The 26,844-nt window shown below is 70.0% G+C and overlaps 4 protein-coding genes across 6 annotated transcripts; 1 reads left to right on the top strand and 3 right to left on the bottom strand.

The window, feature by feature from the left end:
- Positions 1-366: 366 nt before the first annotated feature.
- TAC3 (tachykinin precursor 3) lies at positions 367-1,284 on the bottom strand. Of its 2 annotated transcripts, XM_075525515.1 has the most exons (4): positions 1,028-1,284; positions 833-929; positions 721-744; positions 367-648 (listed from the first exon to the last, which is right to left on the bottom strand). In XM_075525515.1, the coding sequence occupies exons 1-4, from the start codon at positions 1,142-1,144 to the stop codon at positions 503-505; spliced, it is 384 nt and encodes a 127-aa protein (XP_075381630.1). In that variant the 5' UTR covers positions 1,145-1,284; the 3' UTR covers positions 367-502. The 2 variants fall into 2 exon arrangements, with proteins under 2 accessions (XP_075381630.1, XP_075381629.1); XM_075525514.1 differs by having other exon boundaries at positions 367-744.
- A 3,335-nt stretch (positions 1,285-4,619) lies between these two features.
- Positions 4,620-11,788, bottom strand: MYO1A (myosin IA). 2 transcript variants are annotated; one of them, XM_075525432.1, is made up of 28 exons: positions 11,666-11,788; positions 11,337-11,452; positions 11,041-11,135; positions 10,826-10,930; positions 10,689-10,735; positions 10,443-10,506; positions 10,274-10,372; positions 10,082-10,185; positions 9,830-9,977; positions 9,628-9,746; positions 9,458-9,544; positions 9,286-9,351; positions 9,061-9,165; positions 8,690-8,752; positions 8,308-8,508; positions 7,860-8,086; positions 7,581-7,781; positions 7,393-7,486; positions 7,012-7,161; positions 6,832-6,900; positions 6,491-6,577; positions 6,153-6,227; positions 5,914-6,048; positions 5,693-5,799; positions 5,484-5,616; positions 5,256-5,408; positions 5,056-5,183; positions 4,620-4,743 (listed from the first exon to the last, which is right to left on the bottom strand). In XM_075525432.1, exons 1-28 carry the CDS (start codon positions 11,786-11,788, stop codon positions 4,620-4,622), a joined length of 3,225 nt encoding a protein of 1,074 aa, XP_075381547.1. The 2 variants fall into 2 exon arrangements, with proteins under 2 accessions (XP_075381547.1, XP_075381548.1); XM_075525433.1 differs by lacking the exon at positions 6,491-6,577.
- Positions 11,789-14,020: 2,232 nt separating this feature from the next.
- On the bottom strand, positions 14,021-19,939 carry NEMP1 (nuclear envelope integral membrane protein 1). Its single transcript, XM_075525616.1, has 10 exons — positions 19,849-19,939; positions 19,073-19,594; positions 17,993-18,114; positions 17,688-17,898; positions 17,290-17,362; positions 17,036-17,129; positions 16,706-16,820; positions 16,228-16,453; positions 15,718-15,891; positions 14,021-15,440 (listed from the first exon to the last, which is right to left on the bottom strand). Exons 1-10 carry the CDS (start codon positions 19,937-19,939, stop codon positions 15,254-15,256), a joined length of 1,815 nt encoding a protein of 604 aa, XP_075381731.1. The 3' UTR covers positions 14,021-15,253.
- A 2,244-nt stretch (positions 19,940-22,183) lies between these two features.
- Positions 22,184-26,725, top strand: NAB2 (NGFI-A binding protein 2). Its single transcript, XM_075525306.1, has 7 exons — positions 22,184-22,409; positions 22,961-23,765; positions 24,038-24,171; positions 24,695-24,746; positions 25,018-25,144; positions 25,248-25,445; positions 25,564-26,725. The coding sequence occupies exons 2-7, from the start codon at positions 22,968-22,970 to the stop codon at positions 25,656-25,658; spliced, it is 1,404 nt and encodes a 467-aa protein (XP_075381421.1). The 5' UTR covers positions 22,184-22,409; positions 22,961-22,967; the 3' UTR covers positions 25,659-26,725.
- Positions 26,726-26,844: the final 119 nt, after the last annotated feature.

The raw sequence follows: 26,844 nt of genomic DNA on the forward strand, positions 1-26,844 counted from the left end.
GCTGGGGCAGGGACAGGTCGCTGTAGCCCATGAGCACACGGGCCCCCGCCCCGGCCCCATCCCCGTGGGCTCGTCCCCGTGGGTTCTCCCGGGCGCGCAGCGCCGAGCACGCCGGGTCCCAGCGCGGCGCAGCCGAGACACGGACACAGGCACGGGTGGATGCGTACGGGAGCGCAAAACCAGGCGGATGTATACAGGTGCAGGTGTATGTACACGGGTACAGCTGTAGCCGTGGGGGTAGGGCGCGTGCAGGGACACGCGTGCGTGGGCCGGTACAGCTGCGAACACGGTAGCGCGGCTCCAGCCCCGGCGGGTCCCACGACGGCTCCGCGGTCCGTGGGCAGCGGCGCGCCCGGGACGCCCCCGCAGCCGGTATCGCCGCCGCAGCGCAGTCCCCGGTGCCGGTGCCTCGCCCCGGGGCACAGGGCGCGGCCCGGGCCGGCCCCCGTGGGTGGGGGCTGCGGGGCGCGCCCCGTCCAGCCCCGCCGGCTCGGCCCGCGGCTCAGGCCGCCCGCAGCGGGGCCCCGCCGGCCGCGGGGGGCCCCGGGGAGCACCGGGGGGACGGGCCGCCGCTCCCCCGCCCCGCCGGCCGCCCGGGCTCCGCCGCCCGCTTCCCCATGAGCCCCACGAAGAAGTCGTGCATGTCCCCTGCGGAGAGACCCGCCGTCAGCGCCGCGGGGCCCGGCTGCGGGACCGGGACCGGGACCGGGCGGGACTTACTCTTCTGCGGAGGCGCGGGGGGACCTGGAAGAGACCGAAGCGGGTGAGCGGCGCCGGCGGGGCGGGGGCCGGACGGAGCGGCCGACCCTCCGCAGCCCCCCCCGGCCCTCACCGGCGTCCTCCTCCCGCAGCAGCTGCAGCAGGGCGGCGTAGGCGGCCCCGGGGCTGCCGCGGGCGCTCCGGGGCAGCGGCTCCGGGACGGGCACCCCCTGCGGGAAGCGAAGCGGGTGAGCGGCGGGGGGGGGGGGGCCGGGGAGCCCGGGATCCGCCCGCCGCTCCCCCCCCCACGGCGCCCCGACGTCCCTACCTGTGCGGGGGGCGCGGGGCCCGGCGGGGCGGCGGCGGCGGCGGCGGGGGCGCGGCGGCCCAGGGCGAACGGCAGCGCCAGGACGAGCAGCGCCGCCAGCGCCGGGCGGCTCCTCATCCCGGGGGCCTGGGGGCGGCGGTCAGCGGCGGAGCGGCGGGGCCCCGGGGCCGCCCCGAGCCAGCGCCCCCTCGGCGGGGCGGCCCGGGACGAGCCCGGGACCGGGCCAAGCGCTGGGGAGGGAAAGCAGCGACACGGGAGACGGGGGGGGGGGGGGGCGGGGGCGGCGGGAGCCCCGCCCGTGTCTGCGGCCGGAGGAACCGCGCCGCTTCCCGGGGGCGGCGGGGGGAGGCAGTAAATCCCCCCCCCCCCCAAGAGCTGCGGGGCTGGCAGCACCCTGCCAGCGTCCTGGGGAGGGGGCTGCAGCCCAGGGGCTGCCTTACAGGGGTGCGGGGGGGCACGGTATGGGGGATGCATCACAGAGGCGCGGGGGGGTGCAGGGGAACCCTGGGGTCCCGTGCCACCACTCGTGCCCGTGGTGCCGTGTTTGTGCAGTCACACAGCAGCCGGACTGTGCAAACACGCACATGAGACTGAGCGCGGGCACACGGAGATCACGAACACGGGCTCGGACTCAGTCCTGCACCTTCACCTGCGTTAGTGCACACACACGCATCCCCTGACACATGCACTGGCACACACGTGTCCCCTGACACGCGCAGGCACACACACGCGTCCCCTGACACATGCACTGGCACACACACGCTTGCTGACAGCCCGATCCCAGACCCAGACTTGCTTCCAGAACCCTCCCCAAGCCCTCCCCGATTCAAGCAGCATCTTCACCCCATCTTCGCTCCATCTCTCCTCCCGGCCCGTGCCCTCCCCAGCGGCTTCGCCAACTTCCCTCTCTTCCCTTCTCCCAGCCCGAGCCGGGCGAGGACAGGACACAGCAGCCCCCCAGGAACCCCGGGAAGCCCCCAGGGCCGGGTGCCGTGGGGGGCACAGACCTGCTGAGCCCTCAGGCGTCGCCTGGTGCGGAGCCGGGGGCAAAGCGTCCCTTGCCGCTGGCGGCTGCGGAGCGGGAGACGCGGCGAGGCGAGGTGGGCAGTGGCCGCAGGCTGCGCCGATGGCTCTCCCAGCGTGGGCTCAGCTGGGAGGCAAAGTACCGGGGTGCTGGCTGCTGTGCGGAGTTAAATAAGGGGCTCTGCCCATGGCACGGCGTGGGTGGGCAAGAGGAGAGCCACCAATGGGGGGCGGGGGGGGTGGTACCCCCACCCTGCAGCTTCACGCCTACGCAGGCACCGTGTCACCGACAGGCACTCGTTACACACGCAGAGTCACACCGCGACACAAGCGCGCCCACGCAGGCACGCCAGCTCCCCACCGCACCGCGGCTCCCCGTGGTAGGGGGCCAGCACACAGGCACCGTGCCCACGCAGCCCCCGGCCCCTCCTTGTGCCACAGGCATGGGGGGGACACATGCACCTGAGCACGACGCAGCCGTCGGCACGTGTGGGCACACGCGCGGTGGGAGCGGTTCTGTCCCTGCCGCGCTGGCACAGCTGCTGGCCCTCTGCAGCCGGGCTTTGGGAGGTCTCACACCACAGCGAGGATCAGCCAGGCTCCCACCACACACACACACGATGCGCACGCATGCACGTGCATGCACACATGCGTTCATCTGCGCACACAAACGACTCAACTGCACACACGAACACACGCGTGCACACACGCACGCATGCACGCACACTCTCTCTGCACTGCACACCCTGCCCCTCTCCCCCAGCCCCACTCTGGGGCTCCCGCTCTGCCCGGTCCCGTGCTGCCCGTGGGGAGCGCTCCTGGCGCTGACGGGCCCTGGCAGCCCCAGGTCCAGCCCCACATGGGGCTGCCTTTCCACAGACTCCTCTGTCACCCAGGCAGCGTCAGCACCGCCAGCACCAGGCCCCCACCCCAGCCCCAGCCCGATTTGGCCTCCTGGGAGCCCGGGTTTGATCCTGCATCCTGATCCCCCCATCCCCAGCCGCCCCCAGTGCCTCCGCACCCTCACCCCAGCCGGGGCTGGGGTGTGCAGAGATGGAAGATGGGGAGGAAAAGTTGGGAGGAACTGGAGGGATGCGAGGGAAGGGGGAACACGCAGGCCAACGAGTGAGATCCACCGACTTCAGCCCGAGCAACAGGCGGCTGTGCCGGTGGCTGCAGCGGCCCCACGGGAAGGCGGCCTGGCAGCGGCAGCTCACGTGGCAGCACAGCCCGGGGCAGGGCAGCATCTGCAGTGCCGGGGACGTTAATTAAATCGGAGCCTGGCCAGAGACGGCCTAATTAATTAATAACACCTACTTGTGTGGTGCCAAGTGCGACGCAGCCGCGAAGAGCCGCGGTGGCCCTGGGCTGTGGCGGGCTTGTTTATGGCTTTCGCCCCTCACCACGCACGAGCGGGAAGGTCCTGGGCTGGGACGTGACACAGCCCGGGGCGGGAAGGCGGGGGGGAGCCCTCCTCAGAGCCAGGGCACGTCTGTGCCGTGAAGTGCCCCCGCACGCACCCCCACACCCCCCTCACATGCACACGCTGCCCAAGTGCCCTGGCACACGTGCCTGTGCATGCCCCCCGTGCATGACAAACCGCATGGATGGTACAGAGCCCACCTGGGAGCTGGTGCTGCTGCTGCCGTGACGGGGAGTTGTCAGCTCCCGAAGGTACCGCAGGTGACGTGTGGGGACAGGAAAAAAACCCTCTCTGAGAGCTTGATGAGTGCAGGAGTGAAAAGGCAGCGGGAGGGGGGGCTGCTATGAGAGCTGCGCAGGGACCCCAGCTCCTGGGGGCTGCAGGACTGGCAGAGGTCCCGTGGGACATGGGCTGCAGTGGTGGCACCGGGGCTGTGCGGTGGCTCCTCTCTGTCCCCCTGCTCCGCTCTGGGCCGCAGCCCTGGTCCCCCAGCGCAGCTCCAGCACCGGCCCGGGAGCCACGGTGCCAGCCCGGGAACGGCTGCTGGCGCAGGGGCGCGGCTGGGCGAGGGTGGGCGCAGCGGGGAGCACGCTGAACAGGGGGTCCTGCAGCAGGGCAGAGGACCCTGGGCAGGGGGAGATGGGGACGGGCAGCGCAGGCAGGCAGGTGCCGAGGACCTCACGTGCCAGCCACCCGCGGCCGCCCAGAAATTGCCTCTGCAGCAGAGCGAGCTGCTTTCCCACTTAATGGGAAAAGTGGCCGCAATTTGGGGCCTTTCCAATCACTGCCGAGCCGAGTGCTGGCTGCAATCAGGCAGCAGGAAAGGCGGGGGACTGGGGTGGGGGGGCTCCATCCCCGCAGCGTGCCAGGGGACTCCATCCCCAGGGCCGGGCTCTGCCCCCACCCTGCTCCAGCACCGTGGTGCGGCGTCCTGGGGCTCCGGCACGACTGGGTCCCCCTGCCCCGGCCGTAATGGGGGGCACCCACTGCGGCACCGCCCGGGTACTCACACCAGAGCATCTGTTTAATGGGTTTGCAGTAATTCTTGGGTGGTGGATGGACCCAGCAGGGCAGGGGGATGACACAAGGGGGGGGGCGGGAGTGCCGGTGCGTGGGTGGGGGTCCCAGCAGGGAACGGGGGTCCCCTCAGTGGACCAGGACCTCCATCTTGTGGCTGCCCCGCTTCTTGCAGACAGGGACACCGCTGCCCGCCTTGGCCGACTCCACCACGGTGACAGCCACGTCGCCCTTCTGGAAGCGGGTGGAGAACCTGGGGGGAGGCCAGGGTGGAGGGGCGGGGTGGGGACACACCCAGCCCCACCCCACCTCCTGCCCAATGAGCTGCCTCCTTTACCCACCACCTCTCCGGGGCTGCCTGCCACAGCCAATCAGGACCTTCCAGCTGATGCCTCACCCTGTGAACCCCACCCTTGCAAGCTCCACCCCCACAAGCCTCACCCCGCCCTACCCCACCCTTGTGAGCTCCGCCCCAGACACCGCCCTGCCCTGCAAGCTCCACCCCTCCAAGTCTCGCTCCGCCCTGCAGGCCCCACCCTTGGTCGCCCCAGCCCCCCGCCCGTACTGGTCAGCGATGTGCAGGGGCAGGGCCTGGGCCATGGTGTCCATGAAGGTCTGGTGCAGGCGGGTGACGAGCTCGATGAGGTGGTCGCTAATGAGCAAGAAGTCGCCCTTGGCCCCCCCCGTGGAGGTCTGTGGGGAGACGGGGGGGTCAGCCCTGCCGGCGACCCCCCCAAGCTCCAGGGACGCCCCCTCCCCAGGTACCTCCTTGAGGTGCAGGGCCAGGAAGCCGTCGGAGAAGCGGGTGACGGAGATGCTGTGGATGTCGCCCAGGCTGAGCACGGTCTTGGGCTGGGCGGCCTTGGGGTCGGCTAGGACCAGGTGCTCGGTGGTGAGCAGAAGCAGGCGTGGGACCGTCTGCGGGCAGGGGGGTCAGCGTGGCCCCGCGCACCCTCCCGGCGCGGCGTGGACGGGGATGGGGAGGGGGCTCACCTTGCCGCTGGCTCTGTTCACCTTCCTCACCGTGTCGGCCATCACCAGCTTGTCCTTGGCCACAGCATGGAGCTTCTGGTACTTGGGGTTCTGCGTCAGCCCCAGGTACTCGCCCTGGAAGGGCTGCTGCAGGCTGGGGATGGGGGCCGTCAGCCGGTGCTACCCCGCGCACGCCCCCCCCCCCCCCCGCCAGCCCCCAGCCCTGGCACCTTTTGGAGTAGAGCGTCTTCTTGTCCTTGAAGAGCTCGCTGGCGCAGAGCTTGGCCTGCAGCAGGGCCCTGCGCTGCGGCGTCAGCTGCTCCCGGTACTTCTTGCACTGCCAAGGGAGGGGGCGATTCGGTGCCACTGAAGATCCCTGGCAGGGGCCGGCACAGAGGGACGCGAGGTGCCAACCGGAGCCCCCCTGCCTCCCTGTCCCCCCCGCTCCCACCTTCCAGCGGTAGAAGATGCTCCTCAGCTCCTGGTTGGCGTCAGCCAGGAACTTGTACGGTGCAGGGGGCCAGGTCCGGTCCATCACCAACAGCGGCGGCAGGTTCCTCCTCAGCCCCACCAGGAACTTCTGCACCTGGGGGCGGCAACGTGGCGGGGGGTCGGGAGGGTCCCCGGGCCAGCCCCAGGGGCAGGGGCCTGGGAAGGTGCCACGCGCCCTCTCCCCCCAGCCCCGCTCACCAGCCGCCGGTAGATGAAGTTGGCCAGGCGGGCGCTGGCCTCGGAGCGGAAATACCTCCTGTACGCCCTGCGGACCTGCCGGAGATGGCCGTCAGCGGTGGCGGCGGTGGGGACGTGGGACCTCACCCCCCTCCTGCTGCCAGCCCCCGTGGGACGTGGGTGTCCCTCCCCCCTGTCCCCGTTTGGCCCCAGCAGAGAGGACAGCTGCTCCGGCCCGACAGGGTGGGCAGGAGCCGGGGTGGGCAGACAGACAGACAGCCCTGGACACAGCGACACGGACAGCAGGACAGAGGCAGTGGGCAGGGCGCGCGGCCCCATGGCGGGGCTGGCCCCGTTACCTGGTACCCTCTCCAGTAAGCGGCGATGGTGGCGGCGGCCGCATGACGGTGGCTCTGGGACTTCAGCTCCCGGAGGAGCCGGCGAGACTGCGGGGGGTGAGAGCCCAGGGAGCCCAAGGCGGGGAGAGACCGACACAGATAGGGAGCGAGAGGGAGAGGGGCAGGAGAGAGGCAGGAGAGAAGGACGGAAGACGGGGAGAGGAGATGAGTCTGGTCCCACCGTGGGGCACATGGAGCCCCCAGCCCCTCCCCGCTCCGCACCCCCCACCCCGCTGCCCGCACTGCCCACGCTAGGAGACCTGCCGGCCCCGGCCAGCGGCCCCAGGGTGCCTAGCCCTCACCTTCCAGCCCCGCGCGTACGCCTGGATGATCAGGGCCGACCGCTTCATCTGCTTGTACTTGTTCTTTTGCTGCAGTGGGCACAGGCGGGGTGAGCCGGGGGGCTTGGGAGAACCAGGGGCCCCTGCCCAGGGGGTGAGGGACGGGCAGGGGAAGTGCGTCCGGGACCCCCCCTTCCTCACCAGATGGCCCCGGAACCAGGCAGAGATGACGATCTGGCTCTTGCGCATCAGCTGGTACTGGGTCCGGCACCGCCAGCCCCGAAACGTCTTCTGGATGAGGGTGGCGAGCTGGGCCACGCGCTCCTGGCGCCGCCTCTCCAGGTCGAAGAGCTGGGGGTAGCCAGGGCGAGCGCTGGGGCGCGAGCGGGGACAGGGACCCCCGGCCGGGAGCCACCTCTGGGGGCTGTGGCATCATCCAGGAGCCCCCGGGACGGGCTCGGGGCCACCAGTGGGGCGAGGGGATCTGCGGGGCCGGCACCCGCTCTGGGTCAGGCCCTGCCCCCCCGCAGCCCAACCGCCCCATAAGCGGGGTCCCCCCCGCTCCCCCCTCCCCGGACTCACGGTGCGTGGCGAGCGGATGAAGATCTTGGTGTAGCCGAACGCCAGCTCCTCGGGGGGGAACGCCAGCTCTGCCAGCAGCACCTCGGCCCCCTCCCTGCACCGCGGCGGGAGACGAGGCTGGTCAGAGCCCCGCAGCCCCCGGGCCAGGGGACTGCCGGACGTGCCCGCGGTCTGGCCCAGCCCCATACCTGTCGCCGCCGGCCCAGCGGGGCCAGGTCCGGGGGCTGAGCATCTTGTAGCGCTCCAGGAAGGGGCCGTAGAGCTGGCGGAAGGCATAGCCCGCCCGCCGCACCCTCACGTTCTCCATCAGCCCCAGGTACCGGACCTGCCCCAGCACCAGCTCTGGCATGAAGAGCATCGCTGTTTTGGTCTCGTTGGGCTTGATGCACCTGGGGAGGGCAGCGGTGGGCTGGGGGGGTCCTGCTGGCGCCGGGGCCGGGGCCGGGGCTCCCCCCCGGGGCCAGTACCTGATGTAGTTGGGGTTCTTGGAGTAGAGGTTCTTCATCAGCGTTGCCACCGAGGCCTTGAACTGGAAGCCCGCTGTGGGGGGCAGCTTGAGGGAGACCTTCTGGGGGTCTCCCTCGGGGAAGAGGGAGCGCAGCAGCTCATGCCGGGCGGCCCACATGGCCTGTGAGAGGTCGCGGAAGAGCAGGTCGTTGTTCTTCTCAATGAAGCCCGTCACGTTGTAGGTCACCTGGGCGTGGGAGCGGGGTCAGCGCTCAGCGGGGTGCACGGGGGGCCGCGCTCGGGGAGGGAGGAGGGAGCGAGGGGGTTATGGTTCAGTGTCTCCGTGCCCATTCCCAGTCCAGCCCCACATCTCCCGTGCAAAGGTGGGAAGAGGACCCGGGGGTCCCAGCTGCCCCCGGCAGGGCCGGGGCTGCAGTTGCTGGCAGGTGCCCGTGGCTGCTGGCAGACCTTGCCAGCGTAGTGGTGGATGCGGAAGCATTGCGGCGGCAGGCTGGCGTCCATGACGCGCCGAGCGTTCTGGGTCTCCTTGCTCTCGTAGTGCTTGTGAGCGGCGAAGAGCTGGTTCAGCTTGGTGAGGAAGGTGTCCTCGTTGACCACGCCGGGCCGCAGGCACTCCTCGTCCAGCATGGCCAGGATCCCGCCCTTGCTCTGTGCCGTGATGGACGGCGTCACCCCAAACTGGCCTGGCCCTGAGCAGCAGCTCCATCGAACGGGGGCTGCTCCGGGCTCTGCTCTGGGCTCTGCTCAGCCCGAACTCACGCCGGGTGTGACGGGGGTGGGGGGGAGCTGGGACCCCGACCCAGGCCCCTGGCACTGGGAGGCAACTCACGTTCTCGATCAAGTTGCAGATGATGCTGTTGTCAAAAAACTCCACCGGGGTCCACTGGATGCCCTGAGAGCAGACAGGGGTCAGACGCACGGATCCCTGGACACACAGCGCAGAGACCCTGCCCCACAGACACCCCACAGCTGATGTGGGGCAGGAACCGGATATCCAGCCACAGGGACGGGGATCCCGAATCCCTCCCTGCCTTCCTGCTATTGAATCTGCTCCCGGCAGGGAGCGGGGCGAGGGAGGAACATGCTGCGGAGCCGTCTCCGGCACTTCCCTGTCCCCAGGGGGCCAAGGCTCCTCGGGGGCCATGCTCTGGCACAGGCAGAGGGGCTGCATCCAGCCCAGCCGGCACGGGTCGGGGGTACCTCTCGGACGTATTCCTCCTGCTCCTCCTTCAGGGTCATCAGGATGAAGATCTGCTGCAGCTTCTCGTTGCAGTAGTTGATGATGAACTGCTCAAAGCCGTTGTCCTGCGAGAGAAGGGTCCCGTGTGGCAGGTCGTGCCCGAGCCCCTGGCCCTGCCCCATGTCCCACCTGCCCTCCCCGGCCCCCCCAGCAGCAGGACGGGGCCAAGCGGGCCCTGCACTCACCTGGAAGATCTCAAAGCCGTAGATGTCCAGGACACCCATCACCTTCCTCTGCTGGCCTGGCTTCACCTGAGGAGACAGCAGGGCGCTGAGCTGTGTCCTGGCCCCATGTGGGGAGGGGGTCCGGGGCCCCGTCCAGGAAGGGGGGCGGGTGCCTGTCAGCCCGGGCACTCACCTGGATGCTGGTGTTGATGCGGTTCACCAGCCAGTCGAAGAGGCGGCTGTAGATGTTCTTGGCCAGCGCGTCCCGGCCGTAGTAGCCCTGGGGAGAGGGGCGAGGGACTCGTGTCAGCTCCCAGGGGGCTGCCGGGTGCCAGCCCCGAGGCAGGGGACGGCCCCGCTCACCTGGGGGACGCTGAGGGTGGTGAGCACCGTCTCGTCCCGTGCCTTCACGGTGCGGGAGCACAGCGCCTGCTCCAGCGTACCGGGGTCCAGCCCGATCAGCTCGCAGATCTCCTGCAGCTCTGCGGGGGAGGCAGCGGTGCCGGGGCTGAGGGGGGGGCCGAGGGGGGCTCCCCACCCGCCCCGGGCCCGTCCCCGTCCCTACCCTGCGGCTCAGCGATGCTGCAGGCCTCCATCCCGCTGGCCTGGTAGCTGCTGCTCAGCTGCACGTTGCCCAGCTTGAGCACCACGGCCGTCACCTCCAGCAGCGCCGTCACCTCGGCGGGCGAGAAGCCGATGACCCTCATGGCATCCTGGGGACGGACACGGGCAGCTCAGGGGGACGGGGACAGCCCCAGGGTGTTTTGCGGGGGGGGTGTCACAGCTTCCTGGCCTCCCAGGCCCTGGCCAGCAGTACCTGCATGGTGCGGAAGTTGGCCGCGTCATCCACGCCGGGCAGGCCAGAGCTCTCCCGGTTCAGGTAGCTGTAGTGCCGGCAGTCCTGGCGGAGCTTCAGCTGCTCTGTGCGGGGCGGAGGAGGCAGCTCAGCCATGGCCCCCCCAGGCCCCCGGCTCCCCTCGAACCCCCGTGCTGGGGGGCCTGGACCTACGGAGCAGCTGCGCCGAGCCCCCGGCCAGGAGCTGGTAGAAGATGTGGAAGTTCCTCTCGCCCTTCACGTGCCGGACGATGCGGGATTTCTCCAGCAGGTCTGCAGGCAGGGGTCAGTGTCACCGGGGCATGCGGGGTGGGACCCCCCGGGACGGGTGATCAGTACTCACAGTTGCTAATGACCCCTCCCAGGGGCTCCCCCTTGAAGTCGAACTCCACGTCCATGTACTTGCCCTGAGGGACAGGGCTGGGGTCAGGGGAGGGGGACCGCGGGGGGGGGGGCCCAGCAGCTCCGCTCCCCACGTCCACGTCCCCGTCCCCTGCCGTGCCTCCAGCCCCATCAGGGTCTGCGTGGCCCTGGCAGGGTCCGGCCCCACGGGACGCAGCTCCACCACCCCGGTTCCCGGGTCACTCACAAATCGGGAGGAGTTGTCGTTGCGGACAGTCTTGGCATTTCCAAAGGCTGCAGGGGGAAGGACGGGGTTACAGCGTGGTCCGGGGGGGCTGTGCCGAGCCCTGGGATGGGCACAGGGTGCGAGGCGCGGGCACTTACCCTCCAGCACGGGGTTCGACTGCAGGAGCTGCTCCTTCACCTTGTCCACCTCCTCCCCTTTGCTGCACACGGCCGCCACGTAGGACATCACCAGCTTGCTGGCCTCTGTGAGCGAGGAGCCGTGGGTGCCAGGGCCGCGGGTGCCGGGGCCGTGCCCACCCATCCCACGAGCCCCTCGCAGCCTTGCGAGCGCCTGGCGGCAGCCCCGGCTCTACCTGTCTTGCCAGCCCCGCTCTCGCCAGTGATGAGGATGCACTGGTCCCTGTCCCGGTCCCGCAGCGAGCGGTAGGCATCGTCAGCAATAGCATAGCTGGGGGCGAGGAAGGGTTAGAAGGGGGCTGGAGGGGTCCAGGGGCTTCAGGAAACACCAAGAGCCCCCATTGTGGCTGTGAGGCCACCCCGAGTGGACTCCCCCAGACCCCAAAGCCTCAGGCTCGCCTGTGGGTGAAGCCCTTAGCAGGATCCAGGGGGACTGAGAGCACCCCAGGGCTGCCAGGCTCCTCGTGCTCACATGTGGGGATTCACAGCGAAGAAGTTGCAGTTGTGGTACTCCTGCACCTTCTCGGGGGTGTAGATGGGCAGGGATTGGTAGGGGTTCACCGAGATCACCACGTTCCCGATGTAGGTCTGCAGGCAAGCAGGATGGTGTGGGTGCAGGGCCGAGAGGACCCAGCCCAGATCCTGTGCTCTCCCCTGCTCCCCATCCCAGACCCCGTACCCTGCTCCCCATCCCAGACCCCGTATTCTGCTCCCCATCCCAGAGCCCATACCCTGCTCCCCATCCCAGACCCCGTACCCTGCTCCCCATCCCAGACCCCGCGCCCCCGGCCCAGTGCCCACGTAGATGTCGCTGCGGCGGAAGCGCTCCTGCAGGGTGTGGAGCAGCGACTCCTCAGTGAGCGGGTCCAGCAGCACCAGGTCCCCGACCGCCGCGGCGTCCAGCAGCGAGGTGGTGGCTTCCATGGCCGGGCAGCTCCGGGGCAGCTGGGGCAGAGTGGGGGGGGGGGAACTGCAGCCCACAGACACACAGCCCCTTCCCCAAAACACCCCCCCGGTCCTCAGCAGCCCCTGCACCCCTGAGGCCCTGGCTGCCCCCCACCCTTAGAGGCTCAGAAGGGCCCCAGGGGGAGCAGGGTGCCCCAGCACCCAGGGAGCACGGACCCACTGAGATGCGTGGCAAGGCTTGAAGCACCGGCTGAGCCCAGCACGGGGCAGGGCGGGATGTGGCCCTTGGCCAGCGGGATGCAGCTGGGACCTTGGCTGCTCCCTGCCCCTGCCATACCCAGCTCCCCCAGGCACCAGGCTGGGGCTGGCAGCCCCCAGGGACAGGGGACAAGGCAGCCGCACACCCGCACCGGCACAGAGGGCTCCTTCCCGGGGCACCCTGGTGCCCAGGACCCCGCGGTGGGGATGGGGACTCGGGGGGGGGGGGGGGGCAGGACGGCTCCTGCCCGCCGCTGCAGGGGAAGCGGGGGCCCAGCCAGGAAACGTGGACACCTGGATCCTATTCTTGGGGCAGGGACGAATTCAGCCTCCGCTTCCTCCCTCCTTCCTGGCAAGGGGAAGCCGGGGCGGGGAAGGGACAGGATCAGGGCCAGGGGAGCCCAGGCCCCCCGACAGCCCCGCAGCCAGCAGCACCCAAGGGCTCCCACGAGAGACAGTGCTGCTTTCCCCCCACGCTCCACCCATCCCTCACCTGTCTTTTACAGAGCAGCCCTGCTCCCCGCGGTGACCTTCACCCTTGCTTTACAGCCCGGGCGCAGGGCTGTAAACCCAGCCCCACTTATCGGTGCCCGGGGAAAGTTCACGAGTGAGGAGGTGGGGAGGGATGGGGCGATGGACACGGGGCATCAGGAGCTGCCCCGCCAGCAGCAGCCTCCGGAGAGGATGGCAGAGCCACCCGTGGGTCCCTGCAGCCTCCCCCCACGCAGAGCACCGGCACCGAGACCCCCGTTCTGCCGGGTGTGGGACCCCAGGGGGGGCACGGGTGGGAACCAGAGCAAGAGCCCCCTGTGCAGCTCCAGGGCAGCCCTGGGCTCGCCCCAGTCTTCCCCACGGTGCCGGGTCTCAGAGCTCCCCGTGCCCTGGGGTGGAGGTTCCCTGGGGTGGGGGTGCCCGAGGGTGGGGGGCTGGGGGGACAGGGTGCCCCCGGCCAGCCCCCGGGTGCGGGGGGCTCGGGTGCTTCGGGCTGGTGGCTGGGAGCAGAGGGGCCCAGAACTCACCTCCCGGTCGCAGAGCAGCGGCTCCTGGTGTGGCTTCAGCTGGGGCTGCCCGGGAGCCGGCGGGGCTCAGCCCAGCCCCGCGCCCCAGTGCTGGCCCGGTCCGGCCCACGGAGGGGCGGGGGGCCGGAGGGACCTCCCTCAGGGCACGGCGCCTGCTCGCAGACAGGGAAACTGAGGCACAAAGCACACCGGCCAGCTGGGAAGCAGCCCCAGGCTGCCCGCCGGCCCCCAGCCCTGTGGGGTCCCGCCGGGCTGCTGCCGCCCCGCTCCCCTCCCTGCCCGGCAGCTCGTAGCAGGAAGGAGCGGAGAAAGTCATTGCAGCCGAGCAAACAAAGGGAGCTTCCTCCCAGGGCTGCGGGAAACCAGGGCAAGGTACAGGTGCTGCCAGAGCCAGGAGCACCCCGGGCTGCTCCCGGGGAGAAGACTCTTGCCCACACTGCAGCCAGGGCGAGAACCGTGCGGCCACGGCCAGTCCTGCCTTTGCTCCGGGGCTGCTGCAGGGAACCCATCACCCCGGGCCTGTTCTTTGTCCCCCAAGCACCATGCAGCGTCCTCGGCAGAGCGAGCTCCCGTGGGCAGATGAGCCGCTGCCTGGGGTCACTGTGGGACAGACAAACAAGGCTCACTACCTACAAAATACATCTTTATTAAAAATATAATTAACCACACAGAGGGGACGGAAGAACACAGTAGCAGAAGCTGCTCACACCAGAGCAGAGGGGAAAGCGCAGCAAGGGCAGCGGAGTAAACCTGGGACAGAAACAAACCAACGGCAAAAGCTCCAGCAGCAGCAGCGTGGGCAAGGTACGGGCCGGGCTGCAGGAACCCAGGCCCCAGGCAGCAGAGCAGCCGTGGGGCAGCAAGGCTGTCAGAAGGCAGCTTTATTGCTTAGAAAATTGCATAGATGGGGGTGTCCCCTCCAGCTTTGTGCTTCAGGACTGGCGGCACTGAGCTGGCTGCCAGGGAGCAGAACCCCCTCCCCAGCGTGGGGAGCAGCAACAGAGGCAGGGCCCTCCCCCTCCCCTGCATGCACCAGCTGGGAGAGGCTGTAACCCGTGTAACAGCAGGGTAAGGGTGGACGGCACCAGCTTCAAGGGGACAGGGAGCTGCCAGCGCCTAACTGCCAGCGAGGCAGGGAGGAGGAAGCACATCCACACTCATCCTCAGCCCAGGGACTGCCTGGCAGACAGGGGCGTGGGGAGAGGGAGGCTGAGCACGGCCTCCGCCCCATCACAGCAGCTGGGGGGAGCGGGGCAAGCACGAAGGGCGCCGAGCAGACTTCAAGGCTGCCTTCTCCCGAGCTCTGCAAGACGCACGCGGAGAGGCCAGCCGAGCCGCATCTCCGCCAGGGAGGCGCTGGGGTTTTTGGTATCCACGCAGGATTGAATCCAAGGCACAGGCACAGCCCAACCAGCTGGAGCCCTCTGGCATCTTTGGTAACAGCAGAAGGAGGAGGAGCAGGTCACCCGCTGCCCGCTCCCTCCCCACAGCAGCCTGGCAGCAGGCAGATGCTGAGCACGCAGGTACCGGTGGGACAGGTCCAAAGTTCCTCTCCGGCACGTCACCCTCAGGCATCTGCATGCAAGACAGACCTTTTGCTTCATCTCCACCCCGGCAGGCAGAGACGCTCCCGGCAGAGCCAGGGAGCCCAGAGGCAGTGGGGTGGGGAAGAGGGGCTCCCATCTGCCGGCCGTGGCAGCAGTGCTGAGGGACGGGGCTCAGGGTGCTTGCAGGAGCCAGATCAGCGCCCAGGCCCAGGGGAGGAGGTCCCTGCCCCTATGATTCACACACTGGGAGCTCACAAGCACCCACACCAAAAGTCAGGGTGGCTCCAGTCCACCTTCAGACAGGACCAGAGTCCCACATCTTGTCAGCAGTGCAGACCTCACCTGCCCTGCGGTCCCCCAGCTGGGACCAGCTCCCTGCGTCTCCCCTGCCAACACCCAGGGCTGTGCTGACAAAAGCTTTCGCGCCTTAGCCTGGCAGGAGCTGCCTGGGGAAGATGAGGGTGTCAGCCGCTCTTGTCCTCCCACCAGGCTCTGCTGCAGTGCTCACGGCAGCCCAGCTCAGGGTGGGATCGGGGGTGCTGGGAGCAGACATGCCAGCTCTCCCTGGCAAATGGGGCTTTGTGCTCCGCAGGCATCGGGGTAGTGAGGAAGCAGCAGCGGTTCTGCCCCTCACCCCTGTGGGTCCAGTGCAGCTGACCTCAATCAGCATCCAGGTGGTTGTGGGAGTAACTCATGTGATTCCTGTCAAAGGAGTCATCATCATCTTCTTCCTCCTCCTCGAAGAGCTGGTCCTCAAGGAAGACACCACCCAGGCCGTACTCCCGCTCATGGACAGAGACCTCGTTGGGGGTGATGTGACAGGCGCCACCCACAAAGTCAGCAAACCTGGGAAGAAGCCGCAAAGAAGTGTCATGCACACATGCCTGGCAGCCTCCTGCAAGGCCCTGGCACACAAGGAGCCGGGGTGAAGTGTTTCAGTGCCGGGACCGGGCGTTATCTGTCCTTCGCCCGTAGCACGGCCTGCTTCCACACAGCATGGACATTCTGTGTGTCCGTCTCCCTACCTCTAAAGTCAGAGGTGACAGCACAGAGTGACCCCAGGCTTTCAGAAGCACACAGAGACGCAGGTCGGCCACCCTGAGCACACTGCCGGGGACATTACCTCTTGGGAGACTGGATGCGGGAGACCGCAGTCCAGGCAGAGAAATCCGGGCTTCTGCAGTAGCTTCGAAGCTCCTCAAGGGCCTTGCGCGTCTCCACCTCGCCCTGGACCCGGTACTCCTCCTCTGTCAGCAGGCGAGGAGGGCTCGGCTTGAGCCTGGCACTCTGCACTCTCCTGCCAGCGGAGCAGCACCAGTTACTGCCCGCCCAGCCAGGGCAGGACCCCCAGCGCAGGCCCAGCTCCCAGGGCAGCTGGGTCAGAGCTGGCAGGGGGAGGAACGGAGCACGTCACTCCGGCCTCCGCTCCTCGCTCCCGAGGGAGGCTCCCAGCCACGAGGAGAAGCAGGGCACTCACCCGCACCAGCCTCAGAGGAGAAGGGACACAACCCCCCCACTATACCAACCCCAGCAAAAATGCCCTGATTCTGCGACACAGGCTCCACCTAGCAACTCACCCAGGCCTGGCAACGGAAGGGAATCAGGAGCAAGCTGAGGTGCTTGCAGCCCTCACCTGTAGGCAGCGAAGGCCCACTGCATGGGGTAGTCCAGGTTCTTGGTGCAGATGGCGATGACCACCAAGGCCAAGGCGATGCGATGGATCTGGATGCCCGAGTACATCAGCAACAGGCCCAGGAGCTGCAGGCCCCAGGAGAGGAGGTTGATGCTGCGCTCGTTCTCCAGCGGGCCGTACCTGTAGCACACGCCGAAGCTCACAACGCCCATGAGCAGCAGGTAGCCTGTGGGAGAGCAGAGGGATCTGCCAGGCACGAACCGGTGGGCTCAGCCCGGCTGACAGGAGCTGGCTGAGCAGCATCTGCTCGGGCTGCAGTTAAACCTGATGCTGGAGCCCGCCTCGCTCAGGAGCACGAGGGCAGCGTCTGCAGCAATGAGGTGGGCAGGAAGCCTCAGCATTTTCCACCAGCACATTGCAGCTCCAGTAGGAGACACGCAGGCTGGTGAACTGGCGAGTCCGAAGGGCTCACACCTACCTAGGAGGTACTGCCAGTAGAACTTGCAGATCTCCTGTAGGTTCTTGAAGATCAGCTGAAGCAGGTACAGGGAAAAGGACCAGCCTCCTACCAGCAGGAAGTAAACAGGACTTTTCTAGGAGAGGAAATGGGAAATTCAAGACAGGCAGTGGGGCAGCGAGCAGCCATGGCTACCTCCTCCCAGCTGCTGAGCCTTGCTCCATGCAGAGCCAGACCCTCAACCCAGCACCCCAAGGCCATGTACTCCAGCACTCTCACCAGAACAACCGTACAGGTGTAGAAAGGGCTACTGCTGCGAGGTCTCTTGCCCCCAGACAGCCTGACACTCACCTTGGGCATGACCTTGGACATCATGTAGACGAGGATGAGCAGTGAGGCCAGCAAGCCAAAACTAATTCCAGCCGAGTAGTAGAAGAGTTGGCTCCTGCAGAGATCACAGGTGCACAAGGTGTTTTACAGCTCGTGGATGCCTGTGCACAAACACACCCGCTGGGAGCAACCCCCTGAGAGCCTGCAGAGCCTACCAGGCACTGCCCACCCAACCCTCCTTGTCCCCAGCTCACAGGGGAAAGGAGGTGACTCACCTGCTCAGCATGTCCCCACAGAAGAACAACAACAGGCCCAGGAAGAAAACCAGGAACAGCTTAGGGTCAAAGCCTGGAAAGAGAGCGAGTCCAGGTTGAGAGGAACACTGGCACAGTGCCCTCCGGGTCGAGCTCCAGCCTGCCACGCGGTCACAAGGACAGGGAAGGGGCAGCGTCCCAGATGAACCTCCGACAAGTGCCCTAAATTCCCCCACTTTATATCCCATGGGCAAAGAGACGCTTCCCTCTGCAGACCCATTTTCCTTCCCAAGGAAGGACCAGCCCTGTTGGCCCTCAGACCATGAGCTCGCCTGGCCACGTCCTCATTGCCACCTCAGGAGTGCTGGTGCAGCCAGACACCTCCCACCTCAGGAGCCCCCGCCACAGAGGAGACGTACGTCGGAAGAGGATGACGCAGTATGTGGTGCCAGCCTCCAGCAGCTCGACCTTCAGGCAGGTTTTGTTGCTGTAGAGATCCACATCGATGCTGGTGTCGTTCAGCTTCTCCTTCAGGAAGGAGAAAACAACGTTCCACATGTTGAACTCCTCCAGCTCCTCCTCGCTGTCCACCTGGGTGACTCGAATCATCCGGCTGCTGTTGACCCGGATCTGCACAAGGGAGGGAAGCAAACGGGGGCATGGCCGCAGCTGCCAGAGGGGCTCAGCCCAGCCAGACCCGGGAGGACCTGCCTTCTCCTCTCACCTGCATCCTGGTCCATATGTCGTGCCATTGCGGGACGCGCGTGTTGGTGTAGCAGAAGTGGTGAGAAGCTGTGCGATGGTACGCGTGGCCCTCGTGGAGCGGGATGATCGACTCCCTGGCATCTGTGCAACGCAGAGCAGAGGAAAGGGATTCAGCAACGCAGACCAATTGCAAGGCCCCTGTTCCCGTCTGCTTCACCCACCAAAACACACGAGTCCACTTTCCCTTCCCGGAGTTCCCCCAGTTAAGCATACTCTGGGTGTTGTCTCACAGACAGAGTTCGTTACCTGGTGCGCAACACCCAATGCACACACAGAGCCGAGATATCGATTTATTTCTGGTTTTGTGCCAAACCGGGTGCTAGGTGGTAATTCCACAAAGTTAGCACACCGTTCGTGCAGGTACAGTATTTATACAGTCTAGTTATACATATGCATAAGTAATTATGCAAAGCAGTTTTCTATTGGTCTATATTTTCTCATCTTACTCTTAAAGCTACAGCGCTACTTTAATATCCTGCGCACGCTCAGAGGTGAGGGGCCTCTGCTTGGGCTGGTGTCTCCAGCTCGAGGGGTGTGACTTTTAGTATTATAATGCGGATAGTTCGTGTGAGGGTGCTTCTTATCGCACTTCTCCTCGTTGTTTGAGATGGTTCCCAAAACATCTTAATTAGCTTACGCATTTCTCCAGGATGTGTTTCACTCCCAAGGACGATAATTTTTGATTGGACGTTCCACATCCCAGTCGGAATCCCCCTTATCAACTTTACCTGAGTCCCGGCCTTCCACCAGCTCTAGTATACTTTTCACATCTAAAAATTTAGATGAGACCGACCTTCTACGTACACCTGCATAACGCTGAATCTAATTGACTACACGGGTGCATAAAGATAAGAGTCCTTCCTCTATTTTCCTCAGAATACGCTGTCTGGGGTTTTTTTCTGGGGTATCCCCGTTCCTGGGACTGTCAGAAACAGCACAGACTCATCCCCTGCTCCCCTTTCCAGCTCGACTCCTCGTTCCAGAGCCGTCCCCATCTCAGGGAAAACGAAATTGGGGCGCGCCTCCTGCACGGGCTCACCCCCCGAGGCCAAGGAGGCTCCCGAATCCCACAGCGGGCCCGGCCGCGCCGGCAGATCTGGACGGCCAGGCGCCGAAAGCCCCGTCCCTCCAGCACCCGCGAGGCCAGAGGCCCCGGGGAGCGCTCCGCCGGCGGCTGGGCCGTGCTCGGGGCCCCCCGGGCCCGCAGCGTGCTGCCCGGGCCGACGGGCGGGCCGCGGCGGGCCTCGAGCGGCGTGCCGTGCCGGCTGCCCGCCCGCGCCAGCCGGGCCGCGATGCAGAACGGGAGCGACGGGCGGCTTCCCGGGAAGAGCAGGGCCGGGGGCCGCGCTCTCCCCTCGGGGCAGGGGCGTCCCTCGGCGGGCACCGGGCAGCTCCCGCTGCGCCGGCCGGGGAGCCGCAGCCGGGGCTCGGCCGCAGCAGAGCGCGCTTCGCCCTGCCCGCGCGGGAGGGGCCCGGCCCCCGGCGGGGCCCGCGGCGCCGGGAGGGATGGAGGCGGCAGCGGGGCTCGGCCCCCTCCAGGCACCGCCCGCGGCCCGGCAGGGTCAGCGCCGCCGCTTCCAGCCCGCGGCCCCGCTTCGCCCGCGGCCGCCGGCCCCAGCCGCGGGGCCGCCGGCGCCTCCTCGGGCGGCGGGAGCTGCTCCGCTCGCGGCCGGGGCTGGCCCTCCGCCGGCCCCGGTCCCCCACCTCCCGCCGCCGCGGGACGCGGGACACGTGACACCCCCGCCCCGCTCCCCCGGGGGCCGCCGCCCCGCTCCCCGTCCCCGTCCCGCCCGGTGACGCCGCCGCCCCGCGCACCTGCGCCCGCCAGCGGCGGCAGGAGGAGCAGCAGGAGGAGCAGCAGCACCAGCGCCCCCAGGAGCCGCCGCTGCCCCGGAGCCCGTTTCATGCCTCCCGCCGCGGCCGCGCCGACAACTTCCGCTTCCGCCGCCGCTGCCGCCACCGCCCGCCTGGCAACGGCCGCCGAAGGGCAGGCGGCAGCCAATGAGAGCAGGGGGCTAGCGTGCCGTCATCGCGGAGTGACGGCTGAGCCAACCTATCGAAAGACAGCCGCGGCCTCGCTCGCGCCCCCCCACTGCCTGCATCCTATCAGCGTAGCCCGGACAGGAATCCGCCATGGTCCTGCCCTCGGTTACCACGGTGACCAACAAGAGCGCCATTCAATCCGGAGGCACGCCCAGCCCGTAGCAACCGCGAGCCCCGCCTTAGTAACGGGTCTGACAGGCACGCCTCTCAGCCTATCAGAGCACAGGCTCGGGCCGTCACGCCCTCCCGCCCCCTCGTGAATCCCGCCTGATTGACAAGCGCCTGCTCCTATCAGAAAGCGGTCTCGCGTTGTTTTTGTGAGGGGGTCACGCGTGGGGGATACGCGGGTCCCGCCCCTCAGCCCCCCACGGCCGCCCCGGCCCCGCGGCCTCGGGGACCGCCGCGCCTCGGGGGCTGCCCGGCCCCGCTCCCCACGGCCCCGTCGTGCCGCGCCCGGGCCGGGCCTCCGCCGGGGCGGTGGCTCGGCCGGGCCGGGGGCGGGCGTGGGCGCGGGCCCGGCACAAGGAGCCTTTCTCCGGCCGGGCCGCGAAGCTCCGCCTGCCCCGGCTGGGGACGGGCGGGCCGCCGGGGGAGCGGGGCAGCCCGGGGGGTCCCGGGGGGCCGGGACGAGCCCCGGCAGCGGGGGGATCCTGCATCCCACGGGCGAAGGGTCGGCTCGGCGAGGTCGGGGGGCTCCGCGCCCGATCCGGCCCCGCACACGGTGCCCCGGTTCTCCCCCCTGCTCCCGGCGCGGGGGGCAGCGGGGAGGTGCGGGGCTCCCCCACCCCGGGAAGGGGGGTGCCCCCCGCCGCGTGGGTCCCTCCCCGTGGGGCGGCGGGCGCCAGGACGCCCGTGGGCGGGGAGCGGGCTCGGCCCCCCCCCCCCCCGCGCCGTGGGCGGCGGAGCCGGGAAGCGGCGCGGCCGTGGGCGGAGGATATGCGTCAGCCGGGGGCAGCGCCGGGCCTGGGAACGGCCCCGCCGCGCCGGACGCCCGGTCGCGGGGGGCGTGGGAGGAGGGCGGCCGGCCGGAGGCGGGGGGAGGGCTGGGGCAGGACCTCCGCGTCGGGGACTGTGCCCGTGGCGGGGCCCTGGCTGCCCCCCGCCGGCCCCGGGGACGTGCCCCGGGCCCCGCCACGGCCCCCCCGGGCAGGAGCGCGCGGGGGCGGCTGGACCCACGCCAGGCGCCCGGCCGCGCCAGCCGCGGTATAAATAGCGCCGAGCCACGCAGGGCCGGAGACGGGGTGGGGGCCGTGACCCTCCCGCGGGGCCCGGGGTGCTGCGGGCGGGGGGCTTCAGCGGTGTCCCCCCTCCCCCGCCCCGTGAAACCTTCTCCCTCGCTGCTCTGGGGCAAGGCCAGGCGCGCGCCCCGGGGGTGTTCACCCTGAGGCCTATCGATGGCAGCCTGTGTCTGCCGGGGAGCGGGGGGCTGAGACACAAAGCGCCAGCCCTCCGCAGGGGGCTCTGGCACCCCGGCGCCCGGGGAAGGGAGCGTGGGGGAGCCCGGGAGAACGCCGGGGTAACGGGGACAGCGGCCCCCGGCAGCACCGCCGCGCCTCGCCGGGTTGCTACAGGAACCGGAGATGCTGCGAGCGCAGCTTCCCCTCGCTGCCGCCCGCGGGACCCCGGCCGGGCCGGGGGCGGGGGGGGTGCAGGTCCCTGCAGCCCCTGGGGACCGCGAGGGTCCCGCGGCCGCGGGTGCTGGGTGCCCTGGCGAGCACCGGGCGCCTGCGGGTCCAGCGCGGGGCCGCCCCGCCCCGAATCCCCTCCGCCCGGCGCCGCCTCCGGGGCGTCCTGCCTCCCCCCACGGACCCCCCGCCCGGGACGCCGGCCCGGTTCCCCCTGCGCCCCGCCGCAGAGGCTGCCCGGGCTGCGGGACCCCTGCTGCCGCCGTGCAGGGCCGCCGGTTCCCCGCTCCCCCCTCTCCCCCCCGCTCCCGGTGCCGCTGCGCCTCCCGCCCGGGGGGGCCGGTGCCGCCGCCCCCGCCCGCTGCCTCCCCCCGCCGCGGCCGCCCGCGCTGCGCTCGGCGGGGGCGGCAGCCGCGGGATCCGCCCCCGGGGCCTCCCACGCCGCGGCGCAGCCGGGGCCGCTGCTATTTCACGGTACCGCCCGTGTGGGCGGCGCGCAGAAGCGGCGCGGCGCGGCGGAGCGAGCGCGCCCGGCCCGGCCGCGGGACCCCCGAGCCGCGGGACCCCCCGGACCCCCCGCCCCAGCGCCCGGCCCGCCGCGGAGCGCCGTCCCCGGAGCCCCCGCCGCCCCCCCCCCCCCCCCCCCCGGGGCGCACGGCGGCCGCGCACGGGGCGGGCTGCAGCGGCCGGAGGCGACTCCAGCCGGCGGTGAGCGAGCGGGGGGCGGCGGGAGGGGACGGGGGCAGGGGGGGGACCGCGGCGGGAGCGGGAGCGGGAGCTGGATGGGTCCGGGGCACCGGGGGGCACCGAGCAGGGCGGGGGACCCGTGGGCGGTGGCGCCGGCGCGACCGGGACACCGGCACATCACCGGCTCCGTGCCGTCGGGGATGGGGAGGGCTGGGGCAGCCCCGGGCGCGTGTCCGGCCCCACGCGGGGGCCCTGGGGGGCGGGGGGCTGCTGGCGCGGGAGGGGGTCTGCGGGGGACTGGGCACGGCCCCGGGAGGGGAGGGGGGAAGGGAGGGGGCCCCCACTCGCGTCTGTGCCGTGTCCGGGGGAGCTGTGGCCGTGGGGTCCGTCCCAGCCCGGGGAGCACGGGTGGGCCCGGGCGCCCTGTGGGGTTCGGGGACCCTGAAACACCCCATGTCGCCCCGTTCCCCTCGGGTGCTCCCCCCTCCCCCGCCCCGTGCCCCTGGGCCAAAGGGTGGGGAGGGGGCTTCTCCTGCGTGTCCGTCCCCGCCATGACACCGTCCCTCCCGCAGGCTCGCCATGGCCCTGCCCCGCACGCTGGGGGAGCTGCAGCTGTACCGGGTGCTGCAGCGCGCCAACCTGCTGGGCTACTACGAGACCTTCATCCAGCAAGGGGGGGACGACGTGCAGCAGCTCTGCGAGGCGGGCGAGGAGGAATTCCTGGAGATCATGGCGCTGGTGGGCATGGCCACCAAACCCCTGCACGTCCGCCGCCTCCAGAAGGCCCTGCGCGAGTGGGCCTCCAACCCGGGGCTCTTCAGCCAGCCCGTCTCAGCCGTGCCCGTCAGCAGCATCCCCCTCTTCAAGCTCTCCGAGGCCGGTGGGCGCAAGGCGCTCAGCAACGGGCACGCCAGCCCCGGCGAGGCTGCGGGCAAGGGGGGAAGCAGCGCTGGGACGCCCCCGGCCCGCAGCCCCACAGAGCCGGGGGAGAAGCTGTCGCCGTCGGCGGCCCCACCGTGGCCAGGGAGGAGCACCCCCGAGTCGGAGGGCGGTGGGGATGAGGAGCCGGGCGGTCCCCCCTTCTCCCCAGGCGGGAGCGGCGGCGAGCAGCCGGCGGGCGTGGAGGCGCTGGAGCCAGAGCTGGCGCGGACAGTGGCAGAAAGCGTGGAGCGGCTGCTGCAGAGCTGCCCCCGGAGCGGCGAGGCCGAGCTGCGGGCGCTGATGAAGCTCAACAAGAAGCTGGCCAAGGCCGTGGGGCACATCTTCCAGCTGGAGGATGGCGACCGGCACAAGGAGGAGGAGATCCGCCGGCACAGCGCGATTTACGGCCGCGGCGAGGCCCGGCGCCGCGAGGGCAAGCAGCTCACCCTGCACGAGGTGGGCGGCGTGGTGGGGTCCGTGCTCGAAGGTCCCGGGGATGTGCTGGCTCAGGGCGGGGGCCGGGGTGGCTCTGGAGGTGGAGGGGGAAGACGGGCTCTGGCCTGGGGAGGACGTTGGGGTGGGAGCTCCAGCACGGAGTGGGTGGGAGCCAGGGTCCGCTCCTGCCCAGGCAGCGTCCGCCCACCTGGAGCAGACGCTGCCTTTGCCGTGGGGTCCCGTGCGGTCCCCTGCCGTCCCCATCCCTGCTCACGCATCGTCTCTGCCTTCAGCTCATCATCAATGAGGCAGCCGCCCAGTTCTGCCTGCGGGACAACTCACTGCTGCTGCGGCGTGTCGAGCTCTTCTCGCTCTCGCGGCAGGTTGCACGGGAGAGCACCTACCTGTCCTCGCTCAAGGTCGCCAGGTGAGCCCGGACCCAGCAAACCCTCTCCTCGCAGGCTGGGGGGGCTGGCCGTCACCCCCTCGAGCCGCACCGCAACCCAGCGCTTCTGGATGGGGATGGGACCCCGCGTCCCCAAGTTCCCCTTTCCCTCGCGTGGGCTGTTTTCTGCCTGACCTCGGAGGTGTGGGATGGCTGGGGTGCCAGGCACTGGGGGGGTGCCAGGCACTGGGGGTGATGCTGCGGGGGATGCCCCATCCCTTGCCCCTTTCCCCCAAAGCCCCTGCCCACCGGGTGCCACGGCCGGGCTGCCTTTTCCCTTTGCTCTCCAGCTGCTCCCCCTTTTTGCCACCCCCGGCTCCATCTGCGCCAAAGCCCCGAGCCGCACCATCCCGCTGCCCCGCCCTGCCCGGGCGGCCGCCCACGCCTGCCGCCGTGGCTGGCGCTGCCCGCAGCGTGGCAGGAGGCCGGGCGGGCATGCCTGTCGCGAGGCCTCTGCGCGGCCGCCCCCGCGCCTGACGCGGCCCCTTCTCCTCCCCCTGCACAGGGCGCATCCCGAGGAGAGCGGAGCCACCGCAGCCAAGCGGCTCAAGCAGGAGGTGGGTACGCACCCAGGGGCGCGGGGGGCGCGCACCCACACGCACGGGGGTGCAGGTGCAGGGGGGTGCACGTGCGCGTGCAGGTGTGCACACCTGTGAGCGCGGGCGGGCGCTCGCCCACGCGCGGGCGGGACGGTGCAGCCTGCCCGGGGCTGCCGTGCTGGCTCGGGCAGGCGGCGAGGGGCTCCAGGGCGGTGGCTGTGGGGCTGGTGCTTTGTGCGCAGCCGTGGGCATCCATGGGGCCCTGTGCTCAGCCACGCGCTCCTGGCAGGCAGGAGAGCAGAGCCGCCCTGAGCTGCTGCCGCTGGGGCCGGAGGCCCCCGGGGCTGCATACCGAGCCAGCCTGGAGGAGGACGCAGCCAGCCTCTCTGGGGAGAGCCTCGACGGCCACTTGCAGGGTGAGTGGGGGCCCCTTCTCTTCCCCGGGCACCTGTGGGCAGGTGTTGGCCGGCCGCCCCCCCAGCCCCTCGGCACTGACTCTCACCCTTCTCTCTGGAGCAGTGGGGGCTTGTCCCCGGCTGACGCCGCCGCCCGGTGCGGCCCCCGATGTGCCCCTCGGCCTCCCCCCCCACGGGCTCTGGAGTCGCCACATCCTCCAGCAGACGCTGATGGACGAGGGGCTGCGCCTGGCCCGGCTGGTCTCGCATGAGCGCGTGGGGCGGCTCAGCCCCTGCCTGCCGGGGAAGCCCCCAGGCCCAGGTGAGTCCCCGCGGGGCTGGGGTGGGGTTTGCCGTGGGCAGGGGGGCATCCAGATGGCACAGCTTCCTTCTCCCTACGGAAGCGGTGCCCTGACACCGTCTCCCACCTCTCCCCACAGAGTTTGAGGATGGGCTGGCCGAACGGGGTCCTCCAGCCCCCCCGGACCCGCCCCGTGGCACCATCAAGGTGGAACAGGAGACCAGCCGTCAGTGAGGCCCTTGCAGCCCCCACCACCATTAATGAAGCAATAACGTGCTGGGGGACGGCTGCCGGCGTCGTGGCGGCGGTGCTCCGGGTGCGGGGAGCCGGCGAGGGCTTGGCCACAGCCCCCCCCAGGGCCCCGTCCCCCCCTGCACTGACGCTCTGGTTACCTCAGCCGCGGTGGGACGCGCCTCCCCGCAGCAGCAATACCCTCATCCCCACCAGGCTCTGGGCCCCCGCTGCCCCCCCCCCGGGGCTGGGAAGCCCTCGATGGACTCGAGCCCACTGTACAGACCCTCCTGCCTGCACCAGGCTGCCCGGCCCCCCCGTCGGCTCACCCCTCCTGCTGACCGTCCCCCCGGGCCGCTTCGGGCAGGCGAGCTGCATCCCCCGGCCCCGTCACCGTGCAGGGACAGGCGCTTCGCCACTGGCACACGAGCTGCGCGCAGCACCGCGTGCTCCTGCGTCAGCGCTGCCACCCACGCCGGGCACACGGTGCCGGCGCGCACGCCCCCGCGCAGACCCCCGCAGCGCCCACGCTCCAGCCGCCAGCCCCCCTCCCCGCAGCACGCACGTGCGAGCGCATCGTGCACACGCATTGCAACACCCCCCCCCCCCCCCCGCAGCACGGCACCGTCTGCGTGCAGCGGTTCAGCTGTACATACCCCTGCAGCAACCACAGCTCAGCGACAACGCGCCCCCCGCACGCACGCCCGCAGCTCCCCGCGCGCCTGCAGCACCCCGCACCCCCCTGCCTCCACTCGCCCCCAATTACCTGCGTGCACTGCCACGCATGGTCCCTGTGCCGTGGGGCGTCACACGTGCGCGCCCCCTCCCGGCACAAAGCAGGCGGCGTTTGACGGGCACTGGGGCAGTGCTGCCCCCCCCAGCCCCTCGGGGTCCCTCCTGCCCCCCCCCCCGCCCCCCCCATTTCCGCGAGCTGTGCCCAGCCCCGGGGTCCCCCACCCCTTAGGACTGTGTGGTGTCTTTTTAGAGCATTAGCAACTCCTCCTTTGTAACGTGTACAGTAGATTATTTATTTTGTTATTTTGGAATAAAACTTTATTTTATGGCTTATCTTCCTGCCCCCAGGCTCCCTCTCCCTGCTGCGGCCCCACTCCAGGCGGGGGGGGGGGGCAGCTCACAACCCCCAAAGCAAGCGCCGACTGCGGGTGTGTGAGGGGCCCCTCCACCCCGG

The sequence above is a fragment of the Mycteria americana genome, chromosome 26, assembly GCF_035582795.1.
Source record: "Mycteria americana isolate JAX WOST 10 ecotype Jacksonville Zoo and Gardens chromosome 26, USCA_MyAme_1.0, whole genome shotgun sequence".
Classification (NCBI taxonomy): Eukaryota; Metazoa; Chordata; class Aves; order Ciconiiformes; family Ciconiidae; genus Mycteria; species Mycteria americana.